The sequence below is a fragment of the Lucilia cuprina genome, chromosome 4 (assembly GCF_022045245.1).
Source record: "Lucilia cuprina isolate Lc7/37 chromosome 4, ASM2204524v1, whole genome shotgun sequence".
Classification (NCBI taxonomy): Eukaryota; Metazoa; Arthropoda; class Insecta; order Diptera; family Calliphoridae; genus Lucilia; species Lucilia cuprina.
Window position 1 is genome coordinate 84,196,591 of NC_060952.1, and position 26,919 is coordinate 84,223,509.

General features: G+C 28.8%; 1 protein-coding gene across 10 annotated transcripts in view; it reads right to left on the reverse strand.

The window, feature by feature from the left end:
- Positions 1-4,898: 4,898 nt before the first annotated feature.
- Positions 4,899-26,919, reverse strand: part of LOC111684952 (homeobox protein prospero) — a 135,365-nt gene continuing 113,344 nt past the window's right edge. For 8 of the 10 annotated variants that reach the window (XM_046950545.1, XM_046950546.1, XM_046950547.1 and 5 more), the window contains 4 exons: positions 18,757-26,269; positions 17,389-17,574; positions 6,176-6,320; positions 4,899-6,048 (listed from right to left, as the gene is read on the reverse strand). In XM_046950545.1, the coding sequence (XP_046806501.1) occupies positions 5,869-6,048; positions 6,176-6,320; positions 17,389-17,574; positions 18,757-24,779 (6,534 nt within the window). In that variant the 5' untranslated portion in view covers positions 24,780-26,269 and the 3' untranslated portion in view covers positions 4,899-5,868. The remainder of the gene's footprint in view (positions 6,049-6,175; positions 6,321-17,388; positions 17,575-18,756; positions 26,270-26,919) is intronic. The other 2 variants (XM_046950555.1, XM_046950554.1) reach the window with 2 other exon arrangements.

Genomic DNA, 26,919 nt, shown 5'->3' on the forward strand with positions numbered 1-26,919 from the left:
AAAATTTTGTTTTAACTTAAAAATAATAATTATATTAGAAAAATTTTGACAAGGCATTAACAATTAACAAAAATTTTGACAAATATTTGGTTGGTTATGTTATAAAAGAAAAGTAAAATTAAAAAAAAATAAATAAAATTTTTAAATAATTTTTTTTTTTTGAAAAAACTTACTAACTAATGTTTTTTTTTGTTTAAACCAATTTCAATTTTGTTTTTTTTTATTTAATATTTTATATAATTTTTTCATTTAATAGTTTAGGAAACTCACCGTTTTGAGGTAATTTTGGCAAAAATTTAAGTTTTTGGTTAAAAAAAACCAAAAAACTTATGTTTTTGTTTAAAAAAGCCTAAAATTATACTATTGTTTTTTTCTTTTTGCCTTTGTTTTTAAATCCAAAATTTTGTTTTTGTAATTTTCAAAAGCCAAACATTTTTTTTGAATTTTTCTTTTACCGGTTTGTTCTTAAACTTATTAATTTTTTTCTTAATATTTTATTATTATAATTTTGCCAATTCTTTTTTATAATTTTGTAGCCAAAATTTATTTATATTTTATAAAAAACAAAAAAAAAAAACTTCTCACCTCAAATTTTGAGCTTATGTTTTTGTTAAAAAAAATATTAAAAAATATTTATAAATTAAAATTAAAAAAAAAATCTTTTTCTAACTCCGAAATGCTTAAAGGTTTTTGAAATTGTTTGGGATTTTTTGTCGCAAAATTTGTTGTTTTTTTAATAAAAAAAGTTAATTTTTTCTACTTTTTCCTGTTATATTTTTAAAAGGAAAAACTCATATGTTACACTGTTTAAGTATGAATGTGCTTGTTGTACTTTGTTAGTAAAAAATATATTTAAAAAAAAGTTTTAAACAAAATTTCTTGTCGATCTTTTGCAAATTCTACAAGATATTTGTTTGAAAACTTTAAGTTTGTATTATTGTTTATTTTAAACAAATTTTATGTTTAAATTTAGTTAAAATCAAACAATAAGACAAACAGGATCCCTCTTAACCCTCCCACATTCCAAGAGTATAAATTGTATGTATAATTATTTTTTCTTTAATAAAAAAAGGGAAAATTTCAAAATCATAACAAAAGTTTTCAAAAGTTAACTTTCAACACAATAATCAAGGATTTGTCACTATATTGTCAAATGGTTTTTTCAACTTTTAATAAAGATCAGTTTAATTTTAAGACTCTGATCATATTTTAAATGCTAAATGCTTCTCATAATAAGGTCCTTATAGTAAAGGAAAGGACACTTTCGTAAAACTTTAAAATTTGTTATATTAGAAAAGTTGACAATCTTTAACTGATCATCTTTTTCAAATTGTATAACAGTTTTGCCAAAAAAAAGCTTTAAGGACTTCAACATAGGATCTGTAAATGCATATTAAAATTTCACATATCTCCACTATCTACTTATGTAAATTTTTTTTTAAAACTCTCCCCTGTTACAGCTTTAAATTGCTTTTACTGCAGTATAACAGATTTTGGTGTTAGCATTTATAAAAATTTAATTCAACAAGGATCTAATTATAACTTTAAATTGATAATGATTTGAAATTATTAAATTATCATGTGATACAAACAATCCTAAAAGCAGGCTAAGAAATTTTATTGACTTTTGTTATATAAAATGTTCTTAAAACTTGACAGCACTTTGTAATAAATATATCCCTTATATAATCCATTAAAGGTTTGCGTCTTCACTAATCTCGCTATCTAGTTGGAGTTGATTATTCGAAAATGGTTGTAGTCTTAACTAAATTCCGGATCAGTTGATAAGTTGGTTAATGCACAAGTTCATAGACTAGAAAAAAGACAAGTCGATATACTAGTCGACATACTAATCGATATACTAGTCTATAGACTAGACAAGAGACTACTCCACAAACAATTTTCAAAGCTTTTTTTGAAAGTCGATAGATATATAGACTAATTTATATAGTTCATAGACTACTCGAGAGACTAGTCAATGAATTGGTTGATTGACTCGTCTAAAGACTAGCCGATATAATAGTCAATATACTGGTATATAGACTAGACGTTATACTAGTCAAAGGACTAGTCGATATAGTAGTCCAGAGGCTAGTTCATAGAATAGTCGATTTACCAGTCTATAGACTAGTCGATATACCAGTCTATAGACTAGTCGATATACTAGCCTATAGACTAGTCGATATGATAGTCTATAGACCAGACGATGTACTAGTCAATAGACTAGACGATATACTTGTCTATAGACTAGTCGATGCACTAGTCTATAGACTGGTCTATAGACTAGTCAATATATTCTAGTCTATGGACTAGTCTATAGTACATAGTCTAGTTATAAGACTAAAGACTAATCGATAAGTTGGCTGATGGATTAGTTCATAGTCGATATACTAGTCTATAGACTAGACAATATATTCTATGGACTATTAGATATACTAGTCTATGGACTAGTCTATAGTCCATAGACTAGTTATGAGACTAGTCGAGAGGCGATTCGATATATTAGTCTATCGTCATGCTTTGACTTTTTCAAAAACTTGGCCAAAGACAAATCCAAAAACTAGTGCGAAAACTCGTCCAAGGACTCATCAAGAAGTAATGCAAGTTCTACAATTGAGGTTATAATATAGTCTTTAGTTTAGACCATAATCTAGCCTATAGCTAAGACTTAAGTCAATAGATTAGACCATAAACTAATCGAAATAATAGTCTATGGACTAGTTCAGTGACTATTTAAAAAATTGTTCTAAAGACAAATTAGAAAACTGGTGCTAGGGATTCCAAGGTTATAATTCAATCTTCAATACCTAAGGCGTAGATTACAGTTGACTTTAGTTAGTACGATAATCTGGTCTATAGGTAAGACAAAAGTCTGGCCTTTACTTTAAGCAATAGTCTCGGCTATTGTTGAGACAACAATCTACTCTTGACTAAAGTCATAAAGTTTTATTGAAACTATATTCTTGTTTAAACCTGGTTGAGAAAAAAGTCATGTTCATATGCTAGCCTATAGTCAAATCTTCACACTAAAAGGTTTTAGGTTCTTCAGACTACCAGGATTAAAGCTTTATTTGGGTTTTATTGGGTCCCTTTGTCTCTAAAGAATCAAGAGAAGGAAAGAAAAAAATGTTTTTTATGGATAGCGATATGGATTGCGATAGAAACAGTGAAGATGATTTAGACAAATATTAAGGAAAATAGAGATGTAACCGAGTCTATTGAGGAATCGAGACAAAAGTGTATGATGAGTCACACATTCACTTCGACAATTTTAGGAATATTCGAATACGTTCTGGTTGAACAGTTAAAAGATCAGATAGATTAGAAAAGTATGGCGGTATGCTGTCGAATTGCCGAATTATATAGAAAATGAGTAATTGTCTTCTCCTCCTCTTCGTTTTGACAGCTCCTACAGAAGTCATTGTATGGAAGAACTATGCATCTGGCATGGTTGAAACTGGCATGGAATAACCACCTAGAACTGTTAACATAGCACTCATATGACATCTGCTAAGCCCTATATATAGTATGTTCTATAGCGATCCATATTAGGCCATATTGACTATTTTGCCATATTTATAGTTGAGACTATAGTTTTATCTATAGTTTAGATTATAGTTTGATTTGGAACTAAATTCAATTCTCTAGATAAAAGTATATTTAGTTTTTAACTAAAACTATGGTCTAATTTATAACTGAGACTATAGATACTTCTATAGAAGATACTATAGTTAAGATTATAGAAGAGAGAGAGAGGGAGAGAGAGACTAGAGTTCTGCCAGTGGTTGAGACTTTCATGATGACTAAAGATGAGAATATAGTTATGACTATATAGCGACTTTAAGAACTATTGAGACTATAGATAAGTCTATAGTTAAGATTATTGAAGAGAGAGAGAGAGAGAGACTAGAGTTCTGTCAAAAGTTGAGACTGCAGTTAAGACTTTAAGGTGACTTTAAGAACTGTTAAAACTATAGATAAGTCTGTAATCTTGATTATATATAGTCTAGTTAATAATGAAACTGATAGTCTAACATATATGTTAGTTAAACCTTTGATCTTGTCTTTAGTTTACACTAGAATTCTAACAGTGCTTAAGGCCCATGTTCAGAAAGAAGAATGTAAAACAATATTTAAAATTTTATATGAAAAACACTGAGTAATTTTCATACAAAATTTTCAAAATTATTTGCTTTTCTTCTTTCCGATAAGACTGAGCTATAGTTGAGAACGTCTTTAAGAGAGAAAAAAAAATAAATAAACACCATTTTTTTATATTTTTCATCAAATATTTCTTTGTTTTGATTATTGTGTTTGGGGTTTTTCCATAAAAATTAACATAATATATATATTTTTTTTTAAATTTAAACTTAAGGCAAAAAAATTAATAATAATAAGAAAATTAAAAACTAATATTTATATTAATAAAAAGAAAAACTAAAATTTACTAAACTTAAATATAAAGAAAAAAATTATATTTTTTTTTGGGTTGAAATAATTTTAAAGAATAACTTATTTTTAAATTATAATAAAAAAAACTAAAATTATTTTAAATATTTACAATTAAAAATAATAACTAACAAAGACTAGGGGGTGAGACCTTAATTAATTCATAAAGAACGTTTAGCAGAAAAACGAAACTTTAAAAAAGTGGTGCGTGTTTTTTTAATATACAAATAATTTTTTTTTGTTTTTCTTTTTTTTAAAATAACAATTATAAAAAAATTATAAACTTAGATAATAAACTTTGGTTTTTTCAAAAAAAACATTTGCTCAAAATTGTTTTTGGTGTAGCAGAAGAGAAGGGAAAAAAATTATTATAAATTAAAAACAATTTAAGTTGATATTTGTTAAATTATTTAAAAAATTATAAAATTAATAAAAATTACACATATAGACACAAATTTTTAATATATATTAAGATTTAATTTTTTTTAAGAATTTTTTAATAATTTTTCTTTTTTTTTATTATATTTTTATTAATTTTAAACAAAATTTACTTTGCAACCTAAGGTTTTGTTTTGTGGGAAATGAGGGCGGGGGGTGGTGGAAAATTGTTAGTTTATGTAAAAAATTTGAAAGTTTTGTTTAATATTTTTAAGGGACCAGACCGAAGCGTTTGAAATGTGTTTTGTTTTAGCTTTGAAAACTTGGTATTCTTAAGCTAAAACGAAGTTCAAAAAAGGGCTCAAGTATTATGGTTTGTATAAGAGTTTTATTACTTTAACTTTAACGTTTGTAGTTTATATATAAAATTTTCTTTAAAAAAAAACATTTATATATAATTAATAAATATATATTTTTAATAGTTTTCTTTTTGTTAAAATTTTAACTATTTAGTCAGGTTTTACAGTTTACACTATGGTTTGAGGTTAAAAAATTTACTTTCTTAATGTATATAAGAACTTTTCTTTAAAAAAAATGGTTGTGGTCTTAGCTAGCGTTTGTTGGTTCGTGTATTGGTTGTTCGATTTTAAATGTCAAAGAAAATTTTGTTTTCTTTAAGTTAAAATTATATAAAAAGAATTTTTAAAAATTATTTTCAAAAAATTTTTTTCTGCCTTTAACATTTAAGTTAAGTGTGTTTCAAAAATAGGTTATTATACATTTCCATCTGTTTGGCATTTTTTTAAATAAATTATATAAACCAAAAAATTAAACATAATTTATAAACAAATTAATGCGCTTGTTTATATAGAAAAAAATAAACTAAGTTTTACGAACCATAATATTTTTTCGTTCATTTTTGTTTTTCAAAATAACTAAATCCTTTTAAAAGGTTTTATTTCAAAAGGATTAGTTGTTGTTGTTATTTGTGTTGTATGATAATAAAATGTTGTTTTGTTTTAGTTAGTTTTTTGCTTTGTTCTACTCCAATTGTTCCAAAAAATTTGGAGATTTAAAATATTCTGGTACTGGATCATCGAGACGCGATATAATTTTGTAAATTGATTTCTTCCACGATTGTTCTGTATCTTTGCCACCTTGTATAGCGCGGAAAAATTCACGTAATGTTTGCTCCACTACAAAACGGAAATTTTGGGGAACCTTTTTTTTTTGTTTTTGATTTAAATAAAAAATTAACAAAAAGAAAATTTATATAAATTAGTTTTTTGATAAAAAAAAAATTAAAAACAAATTTTTATTTACAACAAAATTTTTGTAAAATAATTACCTCGATATGATTGTTGCGATTATAGTGTAAATTCAATACTCTATAGAGTTCACTATCGCCGCTAATGTGCAAATCTTCGGCACATTTAACACCTTCGGTAACAGCTTGACGAGCATATTTCTCCATTTGTATATAGTAGAATTCTCTGTAATTAGTTAACAAATAAGAAAAAAATTAATAAAGTATACTTTTAGGCTAATTTAAGTAAGACAAATTTCTAGCATACTTTTAGGCTTGAGAAAATATTTTTACTTGATCTTTAAGTTTTGAAACGTTAAAATTTTTTCATTAAAATTAAAAGAAAATTTACAAAAATCTCAAAATATTAAAGTATGTTTAAAATATTGTTTACATTGTTTACTTTATGTAAACAATTGACTTATTCTAGGTTTTTAAGTAGTTGAGACCTGAATACCTTATTTTTATTTAAAACAAATTATTTTACAGAAAAAATTTACAAATTAATGGTTTTTAATAAATGTAGCATACTTTCAGGCTGCTTTAAGTAAAAGAATATCTAGCATACTTTAAAGCTTTAGAAAAAAATAGAAATATTGTTTACATTGTTTACTTTATGTAGGCAATTGGCTTATTTAAGGTTTTTAAGTAAAACTGGAGCTATTCACGTTTTTCTTTAAAACTTTTTTGGATTGTTAATAAAACTACATTAGTTTTGTACATTTACCCAGTTTACTCAGCATGTAAACAATATAATAATGTGTTTTTATTACTTTTTTATATTTTTCATAAATTTACATTGTGTACTTTGTGTAAAAAACACTTTAAATCGAAATGTTTTTACATTTTTTAAACGATCTGTTACTCTTAAGGTAAATTTATATGGAAAAATTTACTTTATTTACCTTATGTAAACAATTGAATGATTTTAGCAGTAATCAATTATTTGACATTTTGTTTACATTTAAGGTCAATTACATTTCAATTGTTTACATTAGCAATCGAGCTGTTTCTACATTTCCCACACGATTTGCTATATGAGATAAATTTTACTTTATATGGAAAAATTTACATTGTTTACTTCATGTAAACAATTGAATGATTTTAGCTGTAATCAACTATTTGACATTTTGTTTACATTAATACTAAAATACAATTACATTGTTTAGATTTTGAAAAAAAAAATGTTGTAAATCGCACTGTTTCTACATTTTCTACACGATTTGTTACTTTTGAGATAAATTACTCTTTATAGGGAGAGATTTACATTCTTTACCTTATGTAAACAATTGAATAACTTCAGCTGTAAACAATTATTTGATAATATTTGTTTACATTTATGGTAAATCGAACGGTTTCTACATGTTTTACACAATTTACTACTCTTGAGATAAATTACTCTTTATAGGGAAAAAATTACATTAAATACCTCATGTAAACAATTGAATAACTTCAGCTGTAATTATTGGACATTTTGTTTATATTTAAGTTAAAATACTCTTTATATTTTCAAATTTATTTTAATAACATTTTGCAAAGAAAATATTTCAAAAAATGGAAAAATTTACATTGTTTACCTTATGTAAACAATTGAATAATTCCAACTGTAATCAATTATTTGCTATTATGTTTACATTTATGGTAAATCAAGCTGTTTTTACATTATCTACACCATTCTTTGCTCTTGAGTTAAATTACTCTTTATAGGGGGAAAAATTTACATTGTTTACCTTATGTAAACAATTAAATAACTTGAGATTTTATCAATATTTTGTTAAATTTCTTAACAATTATGGTAAGAAATGCAAAATCTTTCTAATTTTACATTATTTACGCTATGTAAACAATTAAATAACTTTAGCTGTAAGCAAATAATTGAAGAAAAAAAAAACATTGTTTACTTCTAATTATCTTTATTTAATTATCTACATTTTCTATTTCTTCCTTTAAGTACTTAGCTTGTTCAAACAAAAAGACATATTCATGCAACATATACAATTATTTGCAACAAAAGTTGCTTGCTTTTTTTGTTGTTGTATTAATAAGCACCTTTCTTATTCTTTATAAGTTTTTTTTTTGTTTTATTTCGTTCGTTGTTGCAGCAAAAGTACTCTTTAGCTTTTCTTTTTGGCATAATGAAGTAATTGGCAACTGTTCACATATACATATATATATTTATTACAAAAGTACACTTAACCTCAAAAAAAACAAACATAAGTATATAAACACACATATACACACACTCAGGCAATAGACTTGCATCTTTTATACTGCAGAAAAAAAGGAGGCTTTATAACGTTGTGCTACTCAATATAAGGACCTAAATATATGAATAGCTTAAGTATCTAACACTTATGCACTATACTAAAGCTGCGACTACTTTTTAGTAGCTTCTTTTTAACAAATAAAAAACAAAATACATCTATGTAGATAAAAATAACGTTAATATAAATTTCTTTACATAAAGCTAGGTGTTTTTAAGTGGAGGGAGGAGCAGTAGGAACTTGAATACCTAAAATATCTGAAAAAAAAAACTTAAGCATGTGTGTGTTAAGTTTTGAAAGGATGTTTTGCTATAGCTACCTATGTATATATGTTTGTTTTTAATATACATATTATTAAGGAGCCTCTTTTCTACACAAAATTTTCCACCATCTTAAATAAACTAATTAGCTTATGTTGACATTTTGTTGTTGCTGGTTGTACAACAACTGTCAGCTCTGTTGTGAACAAGTGTGCTTTTGTTTCTTTAGAACTTTAACAACCTCTTTAGTTGGTTTACTAAAGCAGCTGCTTGTTGGTTGTTCTTGTTGTTAAAAGTATTGCTTGCATATGGGGTTTTTATGGACTCCTAAAAGTATGCTCTAGTTAAGTTTTTGATAAAAACAAAAAAAAAAGAAAAACCAAGTGTGAATTGTCGTCTTAAAACACATGTTTTCTATTGCACTTAACTTTATGTGAGAGTTTGTTTTAAGAGACCAATAAACGTTTAATGTTTTGCCTACTTTTAGGTGCTTAATGTTTAAAATTTTTGCTGCTTTAGCTTTTAAAATTATTGCTCATTTTTTGTTGTTGTTGTTTTTTTTTTGTTAAATTATAAATCCTTTTGTTAAATTTCTTTCTCTTATCTTTTATGGTTTCTTTCTATTTCTTTTGTTTATGGCTTGTTTGCTGTTTATTAAAATGACTTAATGCATTATATATTGGTTTATGTTTTAGACAAGAAGCTTAATATGACATTATTAATAATTTGCAGCATACTTTTAGGTTTTATTATCTTTCTACTCAAACATTATAATTATCATTTCCTTCTATATAAAATATTTCAATAATTTTCTTCTCATTTTCTACCACCACCACCACTACAGCTATTGCTGCATTTATTTCTGTCTTCTATATTATTATTATTAAGTCCTTTTTGCAAATTATTAAATCCTTTATGTATAAAATGGCAAAAAAAAAAAATAATAAAATCAGTAATACTTTACTGTTTGGGTATTACTTTTCTTTGTCTTTGTGTAAAGAATTTTTAATAAATCTCAAATGTGCAAAATACAAAAAAACACACACACAGAAAGCAAGAAAAAATATATATTAATAATAATAAAAAAATATCTCTCAACTGTTAGAAAATGATTGCAGTTCTTAAGGGGGTTTCTTAGGCCGTTATTATTATGCATGTCAGTTTATTTGAAAAAAAACCTCTCTAGATACCCAAACTCTTAAATGCGGAAAAAAACCACAAAAGTATGCAACAATATTTGCAGTATTCTTAATAACTCATCCAACAATATTGTCATACTGTATGTTGGTGTTGTGTGTGGGGAGGGGGGGGGTTGTTGAGCTTGCGTTGAGTTTGAGTTTGTTGGGATTTAATTAGAAAAAAGCTTTAGGCATAGATTAGCTTGCAAGTGTAAGGAACTGAAAATATCGAGGGAATAAAAGGAAATTTATGAAGGATTTGCAGGAAAAAAAGTAAAAATAATTAATTAAAATTAGAAAAAAACAGGACAAAAACCAAACTAATTTATTAAGTAAAAAAAGGTTTTAAAACTAACATAGTATACTTTTAGGCAAGTGCTATTTAAGTAAACTAAAGATTTGTTTGTATAATTAACATTTTTATTGAAGTTTTTCATTGTTTACCTCATGTAAACAATCAAATAATTCGAGTTTTATGCAAAATTCAAAGATTTTTTTATTAAAATTATGAAAAATTATAGAAATATCTTAAAGTTTTACTTTATTTACCCAATGTAAACAAAAGTCTTTCTTAAATGTTTACTTTATTTACACGTTGTAAACAATAGCCTACCGCCAGTTTTATTCATAATTAAACAAAATTTTTTCCTTAAATTATGGAAATATGTATTCTATAGCCTCAATTTTACATTGTTTACCTTATGTAAACAATTACATAATGCGAGTATTTATTTACATCTAAAATAATTTAAAGAAAATTTGATATCATTTAAACAATTAGATGATTTTTGCAAAATTTTATAATATTTCTAAAAATTTTAGAAATTTTATTGAAATATCTGCTATTTTACATAATTTACCTCAAAGTAAACTATAACATAACTTAAGAATTTTACAAAATTTAGAAAAATTTATTCAAGTTATAAACATTTAACATTGTTTACAAAAGTTAACAAAAACTATAGCCTAACTTAAGGCCTTAGAAAAAACAAAAACTAAAGTCTAACTTAAGGCTTATTTAAAATAAAAACAATTCTTTTGTTATTTCTAACCATAAAAAATAATTAAAAATTGTTATATGTTATATTGGCAACGCTAACACTTCTCTCCCGCTCTTTTAAAAGCTTTAATAACAGCTATTAATCGTGCTAATTTTCAAGATTTCCCTAAGCTCTATTACATCTTGTTTAATGTTTTTTTTTATTTTATATCTGTAACACACATGCAGTTTGATTTTCTCTACTCTACATACATATAAAAAAAAAAAATAAATTTCTTGTCATTTTGTTTTTGTAATTTCCAAACAATAAATATTTGTCGCTATTTAAATAACACACATACATGCAAATATTTCACACATTACAAATTGCAGGCAACAACAAAACAATTTATTGCTGTTGCTTAAATAGCAGCAACAAACGAAAGAAGAAATATGCAAAAAAAAGAAAAAAACTGCGATAAAACAACTATAACAAAAGAAATTACAATCTCAAACACTAGGCATCAAGCTTCTTTTATAGTCACTACTGTTGTTGTTGTTGTTGCTGCCTGACTGCCTGCTATATGGCAACATGACAACTTGCTAGATGTCAAATTATAAACGCGCTAAATAACGAATTCCCTCTGGTATTATAGAAAAAAACGAAAAAAAAAGAAAGACACAAAAATAAACAACTCATTTTTCTCTACTCTTTCCCTTTTAGAGGCTTATAGTGATTGCACCTAAAAGTAGGCAGCAGTAGTTATCGTAAAGAAATATATTTTATGATTGTAAATAAACAAGAAATTATTACAAAAAAAAAAAAAAAACACAAACAGAGAAATGTAATGATGATAAAAAAATATCAAATTCTTATAAAACATAAAACGTTGTAAGTATTTATGTTTGTATGAGTGTGAGTGTAACGATGCAGTAAAAAGAAAATTATAAAATGATGCTGTTTTCTGTTTATTTGTTTGTTTTCTATACAAGCCTTGAAGTATGCTATAAAGAGATAAAATAATCAATACTATAAAAAATATAAGAAGATATTTGTGGATTTACAGGCATAATTATTATGTAAAGGAAATAATGAGCAAAAATCTTGTCATAAGATGTTAGAGTTGATGGAAATTTTTAATTATTTAAAAAGAAATCTTTTCAAAGAGATATTTTTTAAAGAAATTAAAACAAAAATTACAGAAAAAAAACTAAATTTTAGTTTAAAAAAAGTAAAATGAAAAAATTATTATCTACTTTTTAAAAGTTTTTCATTTAAAAACCACCAAATTTTACATTGTTTACACAAGCTGTCAATTTATGTTAAAAGCTAAAAATGTTAAACATTAAATAGTTTTTAAGATTTAGCCAACATTTGTGCAATTTTTTACATATTTTACATTATTTACATTAACTAAACAATTATTAAATATGAAGAAATCTTAAAAAAATACTATTATTATTAACAATTATGAAATTAAACATAAATTCTAAGAAATATTCAAATATTTACATAAGGTAAACAATGTAATGTAGAAAAATATTTAAAAAAAACTTAAAAGGTAATATTTAATGAAATTTAACGTTTTTTAAGCATTTTTGGGTAAGAAATTTAAAATTTTACATTTTTGACACTATGTAAACAATAGGTAAACAATAGGTTTAAGTGATTATATAAGATTTTTGTTAACTGCTAAGGATTGCTTAAGAAATTTAGAAGATTTTACATTATTTACCTAAAGTAAACAATGTCATGTAGAGAAAAATTAAGGTCAAAAACTCTTGTATTCAAAGAAATTTGTTTAGTTTTAGCTCTAACATTGTTTACAAGTAATTTTTGATGATAATTTCAAAATTTATATTTTTGACATCATGTAAACAATGGGTAAACAATATGTTTAAGCAGTTATATATAAGTTTTATTTACAGATATGGATTGCTTAAGAAATTTTAAAGAATTTACATTATTTACTTAATGTAAACAATGTCATGTAAACAACAATTAAAGAAAAAACTGTTGTATTCAAGGAAATTTGTTTGATTTTTGTCCTAAAACTCTGCTATATTCAAATTTGTTTAATTTTTGCCTTAAGACTGTTTATACTTATATTTTGTGGAAATTTTAAATTTTACATATTTTACATAATGGAAACAAAGAGTAAACAATAAGCTTAAGTTGTTATAAACAATTTCAATTAACTTTTAAAGTTAACTGTATAAATGTTACAATTTATACGTATTTTTTGTGGCAATTTTAAATTTTACATAATGTAAACAAAGAGTAAACAATAAGCTTAAGTTGTTATAAACAATTTCTATTAGCTTTTAAAGTTTGCTGAATAATTTTTACATTTTTTAAGGTAAACAATGTCCTAAGGCAAAAAACTGTTATATTCAAGGATTTTTTATTTTTTAACTTTTTAATTGTTTTTAAGTAATTTTTGGTTGATAATTTCAAATTTTACATATTTTACACAAGGTAAAGTAATGTGTAAATAATGTATTTAAAGAGTGGTTTAACAGTTTTATTAACAGTTATGTATTGTTTATGAACATTGCTAGATTTAACAATATTTACCCAAGGTAAACAATGTAAACTAATGGAATTTTCAAGTAAACAAAGGAAAAATCTAGAATTTTTAGGTTTTCTTTAAAATTTTTAATAATTTGTCAACATGTTAACAAATATAAACTATAAGTAAATATTGCTAAATTATACAAGTAATATTAAAGTAAAATTTGATTAAAATTGTTAAACTTTTTTATATTTTCTAAAAGTAAACCTTGAGTATACAAGGTATTTTCTTTTCTTCTTTAATTTTCTTAATATTTAACTCTAATATATTTCTCTAATAAAAATTCTGCGGGTTTTTGATGTCTTGTCTTTTAGCAAGGCTACAACTAAACCAGGTTTTACCTAACTTTAGACTTTTCGTTTTATCAATAAGTGTAATTTTATTGTTAGTGTAAAAAAAAACCCGCATTAGTTTTTTTTAGAAAATACAAAATTACATTGACATAATTTCATTTAACCCTCTTTTCTATTTATAAATAAAACTGAAAGTATTTAAATTAGAAAACAAAGAAAAATTGTAGCTACCAGCAATAGTAGTTAGTTACGCGCCAAAATATTAAACAAACCAGCTGTTAAACGTAAATTCCCTTTAAATTTATTAAACAAAGTGTGGCACACGTTTTTTTACGTTTTAAAGTAAATCACCTGGTCTGAGATTTCTTTAAGTTACCCTTAAAAACAGCTGTCTTAAACTCAAACTCAAACACACACACACCTTTCTTAAATTTGTTTTAAAAGTAAATCTTTTATTTATATCATAAGATCAATTTGAAAACAAGTTTTAGTGTAAGGCAAAGTAAAAAGAATTTGCACCTTTTGATTTTGATTTTCTATTGTTAAGATTTCTTTAATGCGCAAGTCTAGGGTAGGTTTTCTTTAAGACGTTTTACTTTTTCTTTTTGTTTTCATTGTTAACGTTTGTTTAAGATTTATAGGAATTTTGTTGTTTTTTTTTGTTGTTCTTAGGGGTTGTTAGATTTTTGTATGGGAATTTTTTGTTGTTCTTGTATTTTTTCGTTAATTTAGGGTGTTTTGTTAGTTATTTAGTTTTTTTGCTTGTGGCTTATGTAAGTTAAAATGGGTGGGAATTTCTTTGGTCTTACCTTGTTTTCTTTCTTCTTTCTTGTACTTAAATGACAGTTGCGTCATGGAAACTTATTATTATTAGTTGAATAAAAGTTAAACCGTTTTCCGGTGTGGGAAAAAGTTTGTTTCTTTTTTAGCGTTTAAAAAAGAGTCCTTTAAGGAGTTAATAGAAAAAAGTAACGGTTTTTTTTAACAAAGAAGTTAAAAAGGGAGGGTTTTTGGAAAATATTCCAACTTAAATATTCAAAGGTTAAGAGTTTTATTCATAAACTTTTATAAAAGGTTTATAAATCAGATATTTATATAAAATTTGTTCTTTAAACCTTGGATAAATGTTTATTAATAAGGCAGTTATTGTTTGGATATTGTTTTAAGAAATTCTTTGACAAATTCTTTAATAAATTGTTTATTTAATTCTTTAATCAATTTCTTTTATTTCCTTTATATCCCGTCTTTATCCTTTATAAAGAAATGTTGGGAAAAAAGAAACAAAATTTCTTTAAACAAAATCATTGAAAAACTTACAACAACTGGTCTCTTTTAAAATGCATTTAAATTTACAACAACAACTGAAACAATTAACAATTATCCTTATTATTGTTGTTGTTGCGGTTGTATTCCTAATATAAATATAACTGTTAAAAACACACACACACATATGTCAGGCCCACTCACACTAAGCCATTTATACAAACAACATTGCTAAACCCTTTCTACGAGCAAGGAATAAATAACTGTTTTTTTGTTTTTGCAAAAAAATAAAACGGAAGGATTTTACTTACAGTGCAGGTGTGTGTAAGCTTTTACCCAGCAAACTTTTACAAGATAAAATTGTTAAACTTAATTTTTAAAAATTAAACTTGTAAAAACAAAAATTAAAAGAAAAACTTTCTAAAACCCCCCAAAAAATAACAACAAGATTCTTAAACATCTAAAACTAACGTTTAATACACTACTAGATGATAGTTAAACGATACTTTGAAATTTACAAAAATAAAAAAACTACCAAGTTTTGGTTTACATAACAATTTAAAATTTAACTTTTTCTAAAGCTTAGACAACTAAAAGTGACATTTAAGACACTTCTAGATGATTGTTAAAAGATACTTTTCAATTTACAAAAAACAAAGTACCAAGTTTTCAAATTTTCAACATGGTTTACATAACAATTTAAAATTTAAGTTTTTAGCTTAAATACCCAAAACTTTACATTGTTTACATGAGCTATAAAGTAAAGTAAACAATTGTTAAATGTTACAAATTTTAAATTTTCAGTATTTTTTACGATTTATCTCACTTAAATGCAATATTTTACATTGTTTACATAATGTAAATATATAACAGAAAAAATTTACATGTTTGACATTATGTAAAGAATAGCTAAATAATATATTAAATATGATTTTTTAAAATTTTTATTAACTATTAATAATTTGTTAAGAAATTGCGAAAATTTGTTCAATATTTACACAAGGTAAACAATGTCATGTAAAGAAAATTTTAACAAAAAATGTGTAAAATTTAAGAGATTTCGACTTCTTTATGTCTTAAATTTGTTTAAATGCTGTATTTTGTTAAAATTTAAAATTTTACATTTTTGACATTATGTAAACAATGGGTAAACAATAGGTAAACAATATGTTAAATGTAAATTTTGAGATTTTTGTTAACTATTAATAATTTGTTAAGAAATTTTGAAAAATTTTTATTGTTTACATAAGGTAAAGAATGTCAAGTAAACAAAATTTAAGGTAAAAATGTGTAATAGTTAAGAGATTTTGTCTTTTTTATCCCTTAAACTTGTTTAAATGTTATATTTCGTAAAAATTAAAAATTTTACATTTTCGACATTATGTAAAGATAATGTAAACAATGGGTAAACAATATGCTAAACGTAATTTTTGAGATTTTTGTTAACTATTAATAATTTGTTAAGAAATTTTGAAAATTTTTTATTGTTTACATAAGGTAAATAATGTCATGTAAACAAAATTTGAGGTAAAAATGTGTAAAATTTAAGAAAATTTGTCTTTTTTATGTCTCAAAATTGTTTAAATTCCATATTTTGTTATAATTTCAAATTTTACATATTGTAAACAATAAGTAAACAATAGGTAAACAATATATTAAATGTGATTTTTGAGGTTTTTCTTTACTAATAATGTTTTATGAAAACATTTTAAAATTTTTTTTATTGTTTACACAAGGTAAACAATGTCATGTAAACAAAATTAGTAGCGAAAAAGAGTAATACATAATATATTTTTAATTTTTATTTTAAACTTGTTTATATGAAAACTTTTGTTGTAATTTAAATTTTACGTTCTTTTACATTAGTAAACATTGTGTAAACAATATGTTTAAGTTTTTATAACAGATGTCAACTCGAAATAATTTCTTTATAATTTTTGAAAGTAAGACTTTTATGATAAAGAAATGTTTGTTGGGTTTTATTTTGTTGCCATAAGTGTAAATTTTGTTATGGTATAAATGTTAATATGTGTGTGTGTTTAAAAAATAGGGTTTAGTCTTTTTTTTCGAAAAAAAGTGATTATTTTAGAATAAAAAGAAATGTACAAAAAAAAAATTGTGAAATAAATGTATAGAAAAACAATTTTGTATAGAATTTTATTAAGCTTTTGACACCTTCAGCTATTATTATTGTTGTAGATGGTGTTGTTGCTGTTGTTTCTTTACATATATGCACATACACACACATATGGTTACAGTATTTTTTTCTTTTTAACGGAAAAAGCTAATTAGCTTCTCATTAGGAAAACAAATATAATAATTATTTTATAGTTTTTTTTTTCTTTCTTTTGTAAATGACTTCTTCTTCATGTGAAACAGTTAATTAAGGGTATTCACTTAAAGTTAATGTTAGTTATAAAGGATTTTGTTTTATTTACTCACCGGAAATTCGAGAACCATTTCACCAATTGTGCTGTATTATTTTTATTGAATTTAATATCGGGAAAATACATTTTCAATACCGATGAGCTGGGATAACGCACCCAGAAGAACATCAATTTCGCCTTTCTCAAATGCATCGGCGTTAGGGTTGAGGAATGCGATGTGGTTAATGAATCGCTATTTTTGCTAAAGTTCAAGACCACAAGTTAAAACATTTTGATATTTTTCAAAAATATTTTCAAACAAAATATAATTAGAATATATATATTTTTTGTTTTTGTTTATAAAATAAATTTGAATAAATCAAATGATGTTAAGAGCAAATTAGAGAGAGAGAATATGTAAGGGAAACGGAAATGGAAAAGAAAAAAAAAAAAAGAAAACGATTTATATTAATTTATTTGAAAAATAAGAAAATTGGAAAAACAAAATTTTTTTAATTTCTAGCAGCAGCAATAAAGAGGCATAACAACAAAAAGTTGAAGAAATGAATTTTCTATCATGTTGTTTGCTGTAGGTTTTCATTTGATTTTTAAGCAGTTTTTTATTTAATGATTGATTGATTTGTTGTAAATTGTATAGAAAATGTTTTATTACATTGACTGGTATTTGAAAAGAAAAGACAGTAAAAAAAAACAAGAAAACCAGGAGCCAGGTGTCAGAAGTGTTATAGCTATGCCATCTCCTCAGAGTAGGGGGTAAACAAGAAATAAATTTCAGCTTTGGATTTTTTCCTTCTTTTCATTTTGAGTTCGTTTTATTTTTTGTTTTGTTTTATTGTGCATTGATTGATTTTGAATGCATTGCACCTTGAGTAGTTGTATTTGGCTGCATAGGGTTTTTGGTTGGGGTTGGTTGGTTGTTTGGTTGTATATATCGCCTCCAAGATTTGTTGAGGCTTGCATTAATCAATGGGTTCTTTAGCTATTTGCTGCACTGAGTTTTATATACAAATTCTTAAGTTTTTTTCTGCCATTCTGCTAGTGATTGGGGTTGTTGAAATAAGGTTTTGATTTCACTACTACTTATTTTAATTTCTTTTTTTTACATTTTTTTTATAAGAGTAATCGAAGAGATTGTTTTCTGTAGCCTGTAATTGAATGCAACTACTTAGAGTAGTTGTAGCAGAAATAACATAAGTATGTTTACAAAAACAACCAGAAATATACATATTTATATTATATACTACAAGACACTTGATGGGTTTCCTTCTAAAAAAAACATCAACACAACAATATATCAATCAATTTTCTAACTTTCTTTAAAAAATTTCTTGCATTAAAACAACTTTTTTCTTGCTACTGCTGCTGCCGGAAAACACATTCATATGTACAAATAACATTAACTAAATAAAAGATATTTACTCACATCATTTGTTGTTTCAAAAATGAGATGGTGGGTTGCATACCCTCGAATTGCATATCAGCTGAATTGCAATCGGAACTACGATCTTGAGCATCCATGGCGGCGCGCAAATGTGCACTGTAGTCGGGTGAGCCACCGTGATGGGCGGCCGCTAAGAGGGCGGGATGTAGCATGGTGGATGGATGTGGCGGCAGTGGTGGTGAACCATCGCGTGAGTCCATTAGACTGGCGAGACCGCCGGGTGGTGAGGCTGTGAGTTTCATGTGATGCATTTGAGCGGCTGTGGGCGGGGCATGGGGACCACCACTGTGTGGGCCATGGGGTGGCGGTGGTGGTGCATGCGGTGGATGTGGATTAAAGAATGGACTGTACGGTGAGAAGACTTGTGACTCGTGCAGCGAAGGATTTGGTATGGCGACCGAGGTGGGCAACGAAACGGGCATCATGGGAGGTGGTGGTGGTGGCGGCGCTTGTGGGTGATAGTTAGCGGGCGCTTGACCTCTAGGAGAAGGACTTTGGGCGGGTGTTGTATTGTTATTACTATTGTTGCTGCTGTTGCTAGTGTTCATTAGCTGCTGTTGCTGCTGCTGTAGATTGTTTGCATTTAACGTGTTATTGCAATTTGTGTTGTTATTATTGTTGTTCAGCGAGGCGGGATTCATGTTGTTGTTATTATTGCAGGGTCCATTGTTTTGATTCGATTGCAATTGTTGTCCATTGTTTTGTGGGCTAGGCGGTACCATGCCGTCTTGAGCCAATATTCTGCTAACCGTACGTGGTGTTATGCGTGTATCTGTGACCTTATGACGTTTCTTTTTGGGTGTCACTACCAGACTCAAGGCTTCGTTTTGTTCCAACAACTGTTGCTGCTGCTGTTGTTGTTGCTGCTGCTGTTGTTGCTGTTGCTGCTGTTGTTGTGGTTGCTGCTGCTGTTGTTGCTGATCTCTAGGTTCGGGCATACAGAAGGGATTTGGTTGCATGGGTCCTACTTGGCCTCCGGTCATCGAATTATAAAGGGCTGCTGCAGCTACAGGATTCATGCCTTGTGGTGTTTTGGGTGCCTGAAACATTGCTGCCGCTGTGGGCGAAGGTCGTATATGAGGTGGTGGTATATTTATGGTACTTAAACTATTGTTGTTAGTATTGTTACAGTTATTATTGTTATTACTATTATTATTGTTCGTACTCATATTGTTCAGATTGTTAAGATTGTTCAGATTATTAAGATTGTTACTATTGTTATTGTTACTATTGTTACTACTCAGATTGGCCATGTTCACATTGACATTGACACTATTGTTGTCATTGAGATTTTGAGCATGATGTGCTTGATTGAGAACCTGCAGGTTTTGTTGTTGACCAGAGGCGGCAGCTGCGGCTGACATAGCAGCCGCCGCTGCTGCATGATGCATTTGTAAGCCCATCGCTGCAGCAGCTGCTGCTGCTGGCGAGGGAAATGACAGTTGACTGCCGTTGAGGCGTGGTGCAGCTATAAGACTTTGACAAGTCTGAGCATTTAATTGGGCGGCCATATTTGGCGTAACAACTTGATTTGTGGTCGTTGGGGCCAGTGTTTGACAAGGATTGTTCATGTGCTGTGGTGGCACATTAACATTGACATTGACACTGTTAACCGGTCCTGCCGTTAGCAGAGGTGGGCCTGTGTTACTTACATTGCTGTGCAAGTGACCCAATTGTTGTTGTTGTGGCGTTTGTTGTTGTGGTATATTTGGATTAGAGTTAGTATTTGGATTATTATTTAAACTATTCGTTGAGCTATTAGTATTATTATTACTATTATTATTAACTAGGAGTAGAGTACCATTATTACCTGCATTAACTCCTGCTGTTGATTGGGCGGATTGTGAACTGTTCGTGCTGTTGTTGTTCGATCTGTCGGCCTGTTTTGTGCGTGGCGACTTGCGATCCAAGATTTGTGAGGCCAACATCAGATCCTTGTTCAGTTGCTCGGCAGCAGCGGCCACTGAATCGGATTGTTTGCTGAAGAGGCGTCTTTGGTGAACAAATCGCGTGACAATTGTGTCTACGAGAGCTGAGAGTGATGTGGTTATTTCGGATTTAAGGACATCGGCTAGACCTTCGAGGTCGGCTCCCGACATACGCATGATCGAATTAGAGCTGGAACGCAACATATTGAATTTTTCCGAGAGTTCAGTCTTCAGGGCGGTATTGTGGCGGCCATGATGTCTGTTGTGATGCATTTGAGGTCTGGGAGGTTGGTGCATGGTTTGTTGTTCTTGTTGCTGCTGCAATTGTTGCAGCTGGTGTTGTCTTTGCAACTGTTGTTGTTGCTGCTGTTGAGCTTGTTCTTCTTTGCGTCTCTGTTGTTGCTCCTGCTCAAAGCGTCTTTGTTGTTCTTGTTGCTCTTGCTGCTGCTGTTGAGCTTGTTGTTGCAATTGTTGCTGTTGGGCCTGTTGTTGCTGTTGTTCGGCAGCTTCTTTGGCCATTCTAGCTTCCTGTTCGAAGAAGAACTGCTGCCCCAAATACATGGCAGCTGCATTGCTAATAGCCGGATGAGGTAAACCCCCTTCAGGCGTCTGCAATTGTGGCATATGCTGCAACAAAGGCAGTGGAGCATTGAACGATTGCTGCATATGAGCATGCTGTACTAAAGGGTTGTGTAATTTACCCGTGATCATTTTGCTCATCATTTGAGACAACACATTATTGGGATTTGAATCTAAATTCAAAGATGAATTAGATGTGGCCAAATGCTTACCATTTTTCAAATTCAATGAAGGCGAGGTGGAGGAGGCTCTTTCATTGTCTACTGTCTGTTTTACTTCGTTGAGCGAAGGAGAAGGTGATAGATCACCATTGTTATCCTCCTGTTCCATGCTATCGCTGTTGTTGTCTTCGATTTCTTGACACTCCGATTCCTGTTCCATGCGTGAGCATAATTGCACATACTTCTGCTGCATCTCGGCCAATTGTTCCTGCATGGATCTTAATTGGGATTTGAGAGCATTCTTTTCATTACGCTTTTGCTGCAATTGAGGTGATTCGTTTTCATCGGAATCACCATCATCGGTGAGCATCATACTTTGTAGATTGAGACCAAAATTAAGACCAGCAGCAGCGGCCACATAACGTTCCATGGCGTGTTGCTGAGGCTGGTACAGTTTACGCTTTTTGCAGCCATTTACTTGCAAATGTTGCTGCGATGAAGGACTGGCACGCATGGTAGATACTATATTCTCTACACGGGCACGCTTTAAGTCCGATTTTTTGTTTAGACCAGGATTAAGTTCCTTATCTATTTCCTCTTCCAAATCATCTTTGCTGTTATCCAATAACATCATATCAGATTGGCTGGGTGAAGCCAGAGACTCCAAATCGGAGCGTGAATTCAAACCCATTAATTCTACATCTTCCAAGATGTCATCGGCTTCTTTTTTGGTAACTTGAGCAGGCAAATTTAGATCATTTTGTTCATGATCATTATTATCCAAATGATCTGCTTCGCTTTGATGATCTTCGAGATCATGTTGCGATTGCAAACCTTCAGAATCAGACGATTTACGTCTTTCTTGAGCCACTGAACCATTCATAAGTTCTAAGGGTGTTTGCTGCACCAAAGGCTCACTTTTAATTTTTATTTCCGACATAGAATCTTCTATCAAATTAATAACATTCGAAGAATTTTCTTTGCTTTCGGAATTATTGTTGTTATTGTTATTATTGTTATTAGCCAAAGAGGAATTGTTATTATTGTGCTTTAGCGTAGAGTCCTGGTTCTCCTTCATTTGTTGCTGCTGACTGATGACAGATCTCAATTCTTGATCCAACTGCATGAGCTCTTTCTTGCCCTGCAAAATATTGCGCAACATATGATGAGCCAAATCGTTTTGTTGCTGTTGCAGCGAGGGAGAATTGGGAGCTCCTGAGCTAGTGGTCACCACACCATTGGTGGATGTATTGCCCACAGAGGGTGTTCTTGGCGGTGAGTTTAACATATCCTGAGAACGTGTAACCAAACCATTTTCCTCCAAAGACCTTTCACTACAGTTACTAGTGCGACGATTTTTGGGAGTGGGAGTTTGAGGCGAGATTTGTTGATCATTTGAATGATTGTTGCTATTATTGCTGCTGATGGTATTGTTGTTATTGTTGAGCAATTTATTCGAGTTGTTTAGACCCAAACTGTTAACCAGATTGGCGGCACTGAGGAGTTCGGCATTGGTGGCCGATTCCATGGCAGCGGCCAGCATGGCATTATCCAAAGAGGTGGGTAAACCACTGGTAGCATCCTGGGCCTGCTTCATTTGACGACCAAATAGTTCGTTTAACATTTTAGCCGAACCGAAACCGTTGGCCCCAAACAAATTACCCAAAGCGGTTGTAAATTGACCCGTTAATAGAGACGAGGTGGGCGACGAGGATACCGAACCCGAATTGGGCGAATTTAACGAATTTAAATTGTTATTATTACACGAAAATGTTTTATTGGTTAAAGGTGAGCTTGAGGTTGAGGATTGTTGCTGTTGTTGTTGTTGTGAAGAGTTTAATAAGGCCCCATATAGAGCTTGTCCAGCGGCACCCGCGGCAGCCGCAGCAGCACTACTCATTAAGGCAGCAGCTGTTGACGGCGTTAATACGGCAGGCGTTTGACCGAGCAATTGTGGACTGGTAGAATTTTGCAAATGACTTATAAAATTTGGCAATGAGGAAAAAACACTTAAATCACTTTTTTGCTGTTGTTGCTGTAATTCCTCTAGAGAATTTAGCAAACAATCATTAGATGAATTATTCAAATTATTTAAATTATTTGCATTGAGATTTGTTAATTTCGTACAAAAATCATTCACTTGTTTATGGGTTTCACTAAATAAATTATTTGTATTATTATTAGCAGTTGTTGTGTTGGGATTCGAGTTTAAATTTGAATTTGTATTTAAAGGAGATTTTGATAATTTTATTTTTAAGGACGATTTTGTCACGTTATTAACTTTAAATTTTGTTTCCTTTTTATTAGTTATACTTCCACTAGTAGTTGAGTTATTATTTATATTATTACTATTCGTATTAAGTTTATTTGAATTTTTTATTGAATGTAACGTATTTAAGGAATTTCTAAAATTTTTTAAGCCGCACGACGACAATGACGATGTTGTCTTATTGACGGCACCTTTATGACTACTTTCTAAGTTATCATCAACGTCTGTTACGACTTGTTGTTGTGTAGTATTTGTGAATGTAGACGATGATGATGGTGATGACGATGAGTTCGTATTATTATTATTCTTCGTCGTAGTCGTCGTTGTTGTCGTAGTTGTTAGAGCTGTTGTTGTTGTGGTGGTTGTAGTCGTAAGGGTCGTTGTTAAATTTGAAGCAGACGCTGTGTTTTTGTTGTTATTATTTGCGTTAGTATTAGTAGTCGTCGTCGCCGTACAAGTAGTGGAAGTTGTATTAAGAGTATTATTATTATGTTGTTGTTGCTGTTGGCCGAAGAGAAATATAACTTCGTCGTCTCCTTCGTCGTTTGTACTGTTATTATTATTATTGTTATTTGTATTAACATTAACACTGCTAATGTTGCCGTTCTCCTCGCCGTTCTCCCCTTCGTCGAGGTATACGTCTGGCTGTTGTTGTTGCTGTTGGTTTGCTTCCGTTTGTTGGTTCTCGTCGTGGTGGTTTTTTATAGTATTTGTATCTTGTAAGTTGTGTTTTTCGCCTTTTTCTTCTTTATATACCAGAAGATCGCTGTTACCACCGTTTGTTAATAATTCGTTTGGTTGTGGGTTTATATTATTTGTATTTAATTGTCCTGCTGTTAAATCTCCCAATTCATCGTCTTCCAAATGCAATAAGTTGGGAGTTGAGGACGTAGAAGGTATTTCGATTTTCGCCGTTAGTTCGGGGCAAATTGTTGCTGTTGCTGAAGTTGTATCGACAGCCAAAGGTGGCGTATTATTAGTGGAATTTAAGGCCAATGTTGTTTTTAATAAAGTCTTATCATCAGTAAACAACCCAAAACATTCGTTATCCTCCTCTGATGACATCATAAGATGCCACCAAAATTATTTAGTTATAATTCCGAAAATACAAATAAACAGCAAAAAAATCCTTTAAGGTAAATTTTTGTTATTGTTGTTGGTTGTCTTTGATTTGCAATAGAAATAACGTTGTATTTGGTACTCTTGTCCTTTTTTTTCTCAAAACTCCCCCTTTTTTTTGGTTGAAATCTTATACTCTTACTCTCAGTTTCTCAGTTAGTTCTCTGGCTCTCTGCTGTAAGGCAAAGTAATAGGAATTTCGCCTTAAGTTCTCCTTCTTGATTTGGTTTGTTGGAACAAAAGTAATAACAATAATTTCGCCGTTATATTACACACACACATGAACATAATCTTAATAAATATTAAAGAAATTTTATATAGAGTAAAGATGTGTGTGTGTGTTTATGTGCGTATGTGAGTTAGACAAAAGACTAATGTTATTGGTGGTTCGTTTAGAATTTAGCTGAGAGATAATTTTCGAAGAGTAACACGGAGTAAGTGTGTTTGTGTGTGTTTTACGTATTCTAACACATACACCTTTAAGCTTAATACCTTTACACACACAGATACTACCAGTAACAGTAATAATTTAAATAAATCTCTTAACCAGTGTAGTTGTTTTTGTTATTTTATTTAAATATAAATGCTCTTCTTAAAAACTTGTTGTTTTTGTTTTACTAAGTTCTCCTCGTTGTTGTTTTTGTTGTTTTTGTATGATTTTATTTTTTGTGTTTTAGCTAAGTACGGAAATGAAATGGGTTGGGTTGTTGAGTTCAAGTTGTTTTCTTGTTGTTTTTGTTTTGCTTATGAATGAAATAATTCGCCGTAAAATTCTCCTTTCAAGTTGTTGTTAATAAAAATTTAATTTTTTATATTTCTTAGCAGCAGCCTTTTATCGCCTTAATTTCATTGATAATTCAGTTAAAAAAAGTTATAGCAGAGTTTTGTTTTGTCAGTCTAGTTTTTGGTATTTTTTTCGTTTTATTTTTTAAGAATTTTTTTTTTCATATAAAGAATCCTTAAGTTTTGTTTTGCCTGTGTGTGCGTGTTTCCTTTTTTTGGCGTTGCTTTAGGTATTTAGTTTTGCCTAAAACAAATACCTGTTTCTTGAGCTTAAGCGTTCGCTCAACTCTTCTCCTAGTAGTCTTTTTTTTGAAAAAAAAAGTTAAAAAATTTCGCCAAACTTAGAAATTTTGATTCACAACTTGTGTCTTGTTTTTCTCCTTTTTAGCCTTCCGGTTCAAAATGCGACGTTTACGTTTTTTCCGTTTTCTAATTGTAAATTTTGTTTTGAATCTTCTTTCCACCACCACACACATGCGAATGTCTTTAGCATTTAATTTTTAAGATTTTTGAATTTTTAATTATTTTTTTGTTAGTTTTTAGTAAAGATTTTTTTCTCAAATTTTGTTCATTAATTTTTTTTTGTTAAAATTAAAAAAAATTTAATTTTGGTTAGGAATTTTTTTCTCTCTCCTTTCACGCGCTTAAAAGTCTCTCTGTAAAGATAAATTTTTAAAAAATGTTTTTAATTTTTTCCAAAGAAAAAACTCAAATTAAAAAAAAAAAAATATATAAAAAACTCATATTAAATTGTATTTCTTTTAATTGTTCTTGAGGGGGAGTTCACTGGGCAGTAGAGTTAAAAATTTAGATAAATCTTTTTAACCCCTTTTTGTGATTTTCTAAGAGTTTTAATGTTAAAAAAAGGTTTTGAGTTAAATTTAATTTTTCCTTTATTTTTAAAAAAGGGTGGTAAATCTGCTGTTTAACCCATTTAACTCATTTATGAAACAAGTTAAAGTTTGCTTTTGGTGGATTGATTGGGGGTGGTAAAGGTAAACAGGTTTTTGTTTAACTTAGAAAAATTTTAAAGGTCTGCTTTTTTAAGTTTATGTTAATTATTAGGATTTTATATATAGATGGCGCTGGGTGGTTTAATTTTAAAATATTTTTGATTAGCAAAATTTTACGGGATAACTGTAAGTCCATTGAGAGTTTGAGTCTAGTCATATAGTCTAGTCTATAGTCTAGTATATAGTCTAGTCTATAGTCTAGTCTACAGTTTAGTCTACAATCTAGTCTATAGTATAGTCTATAGTCTGGTCTATAATCTAGTCTATAGTCTAGTATATAGTCTATTTTAGTC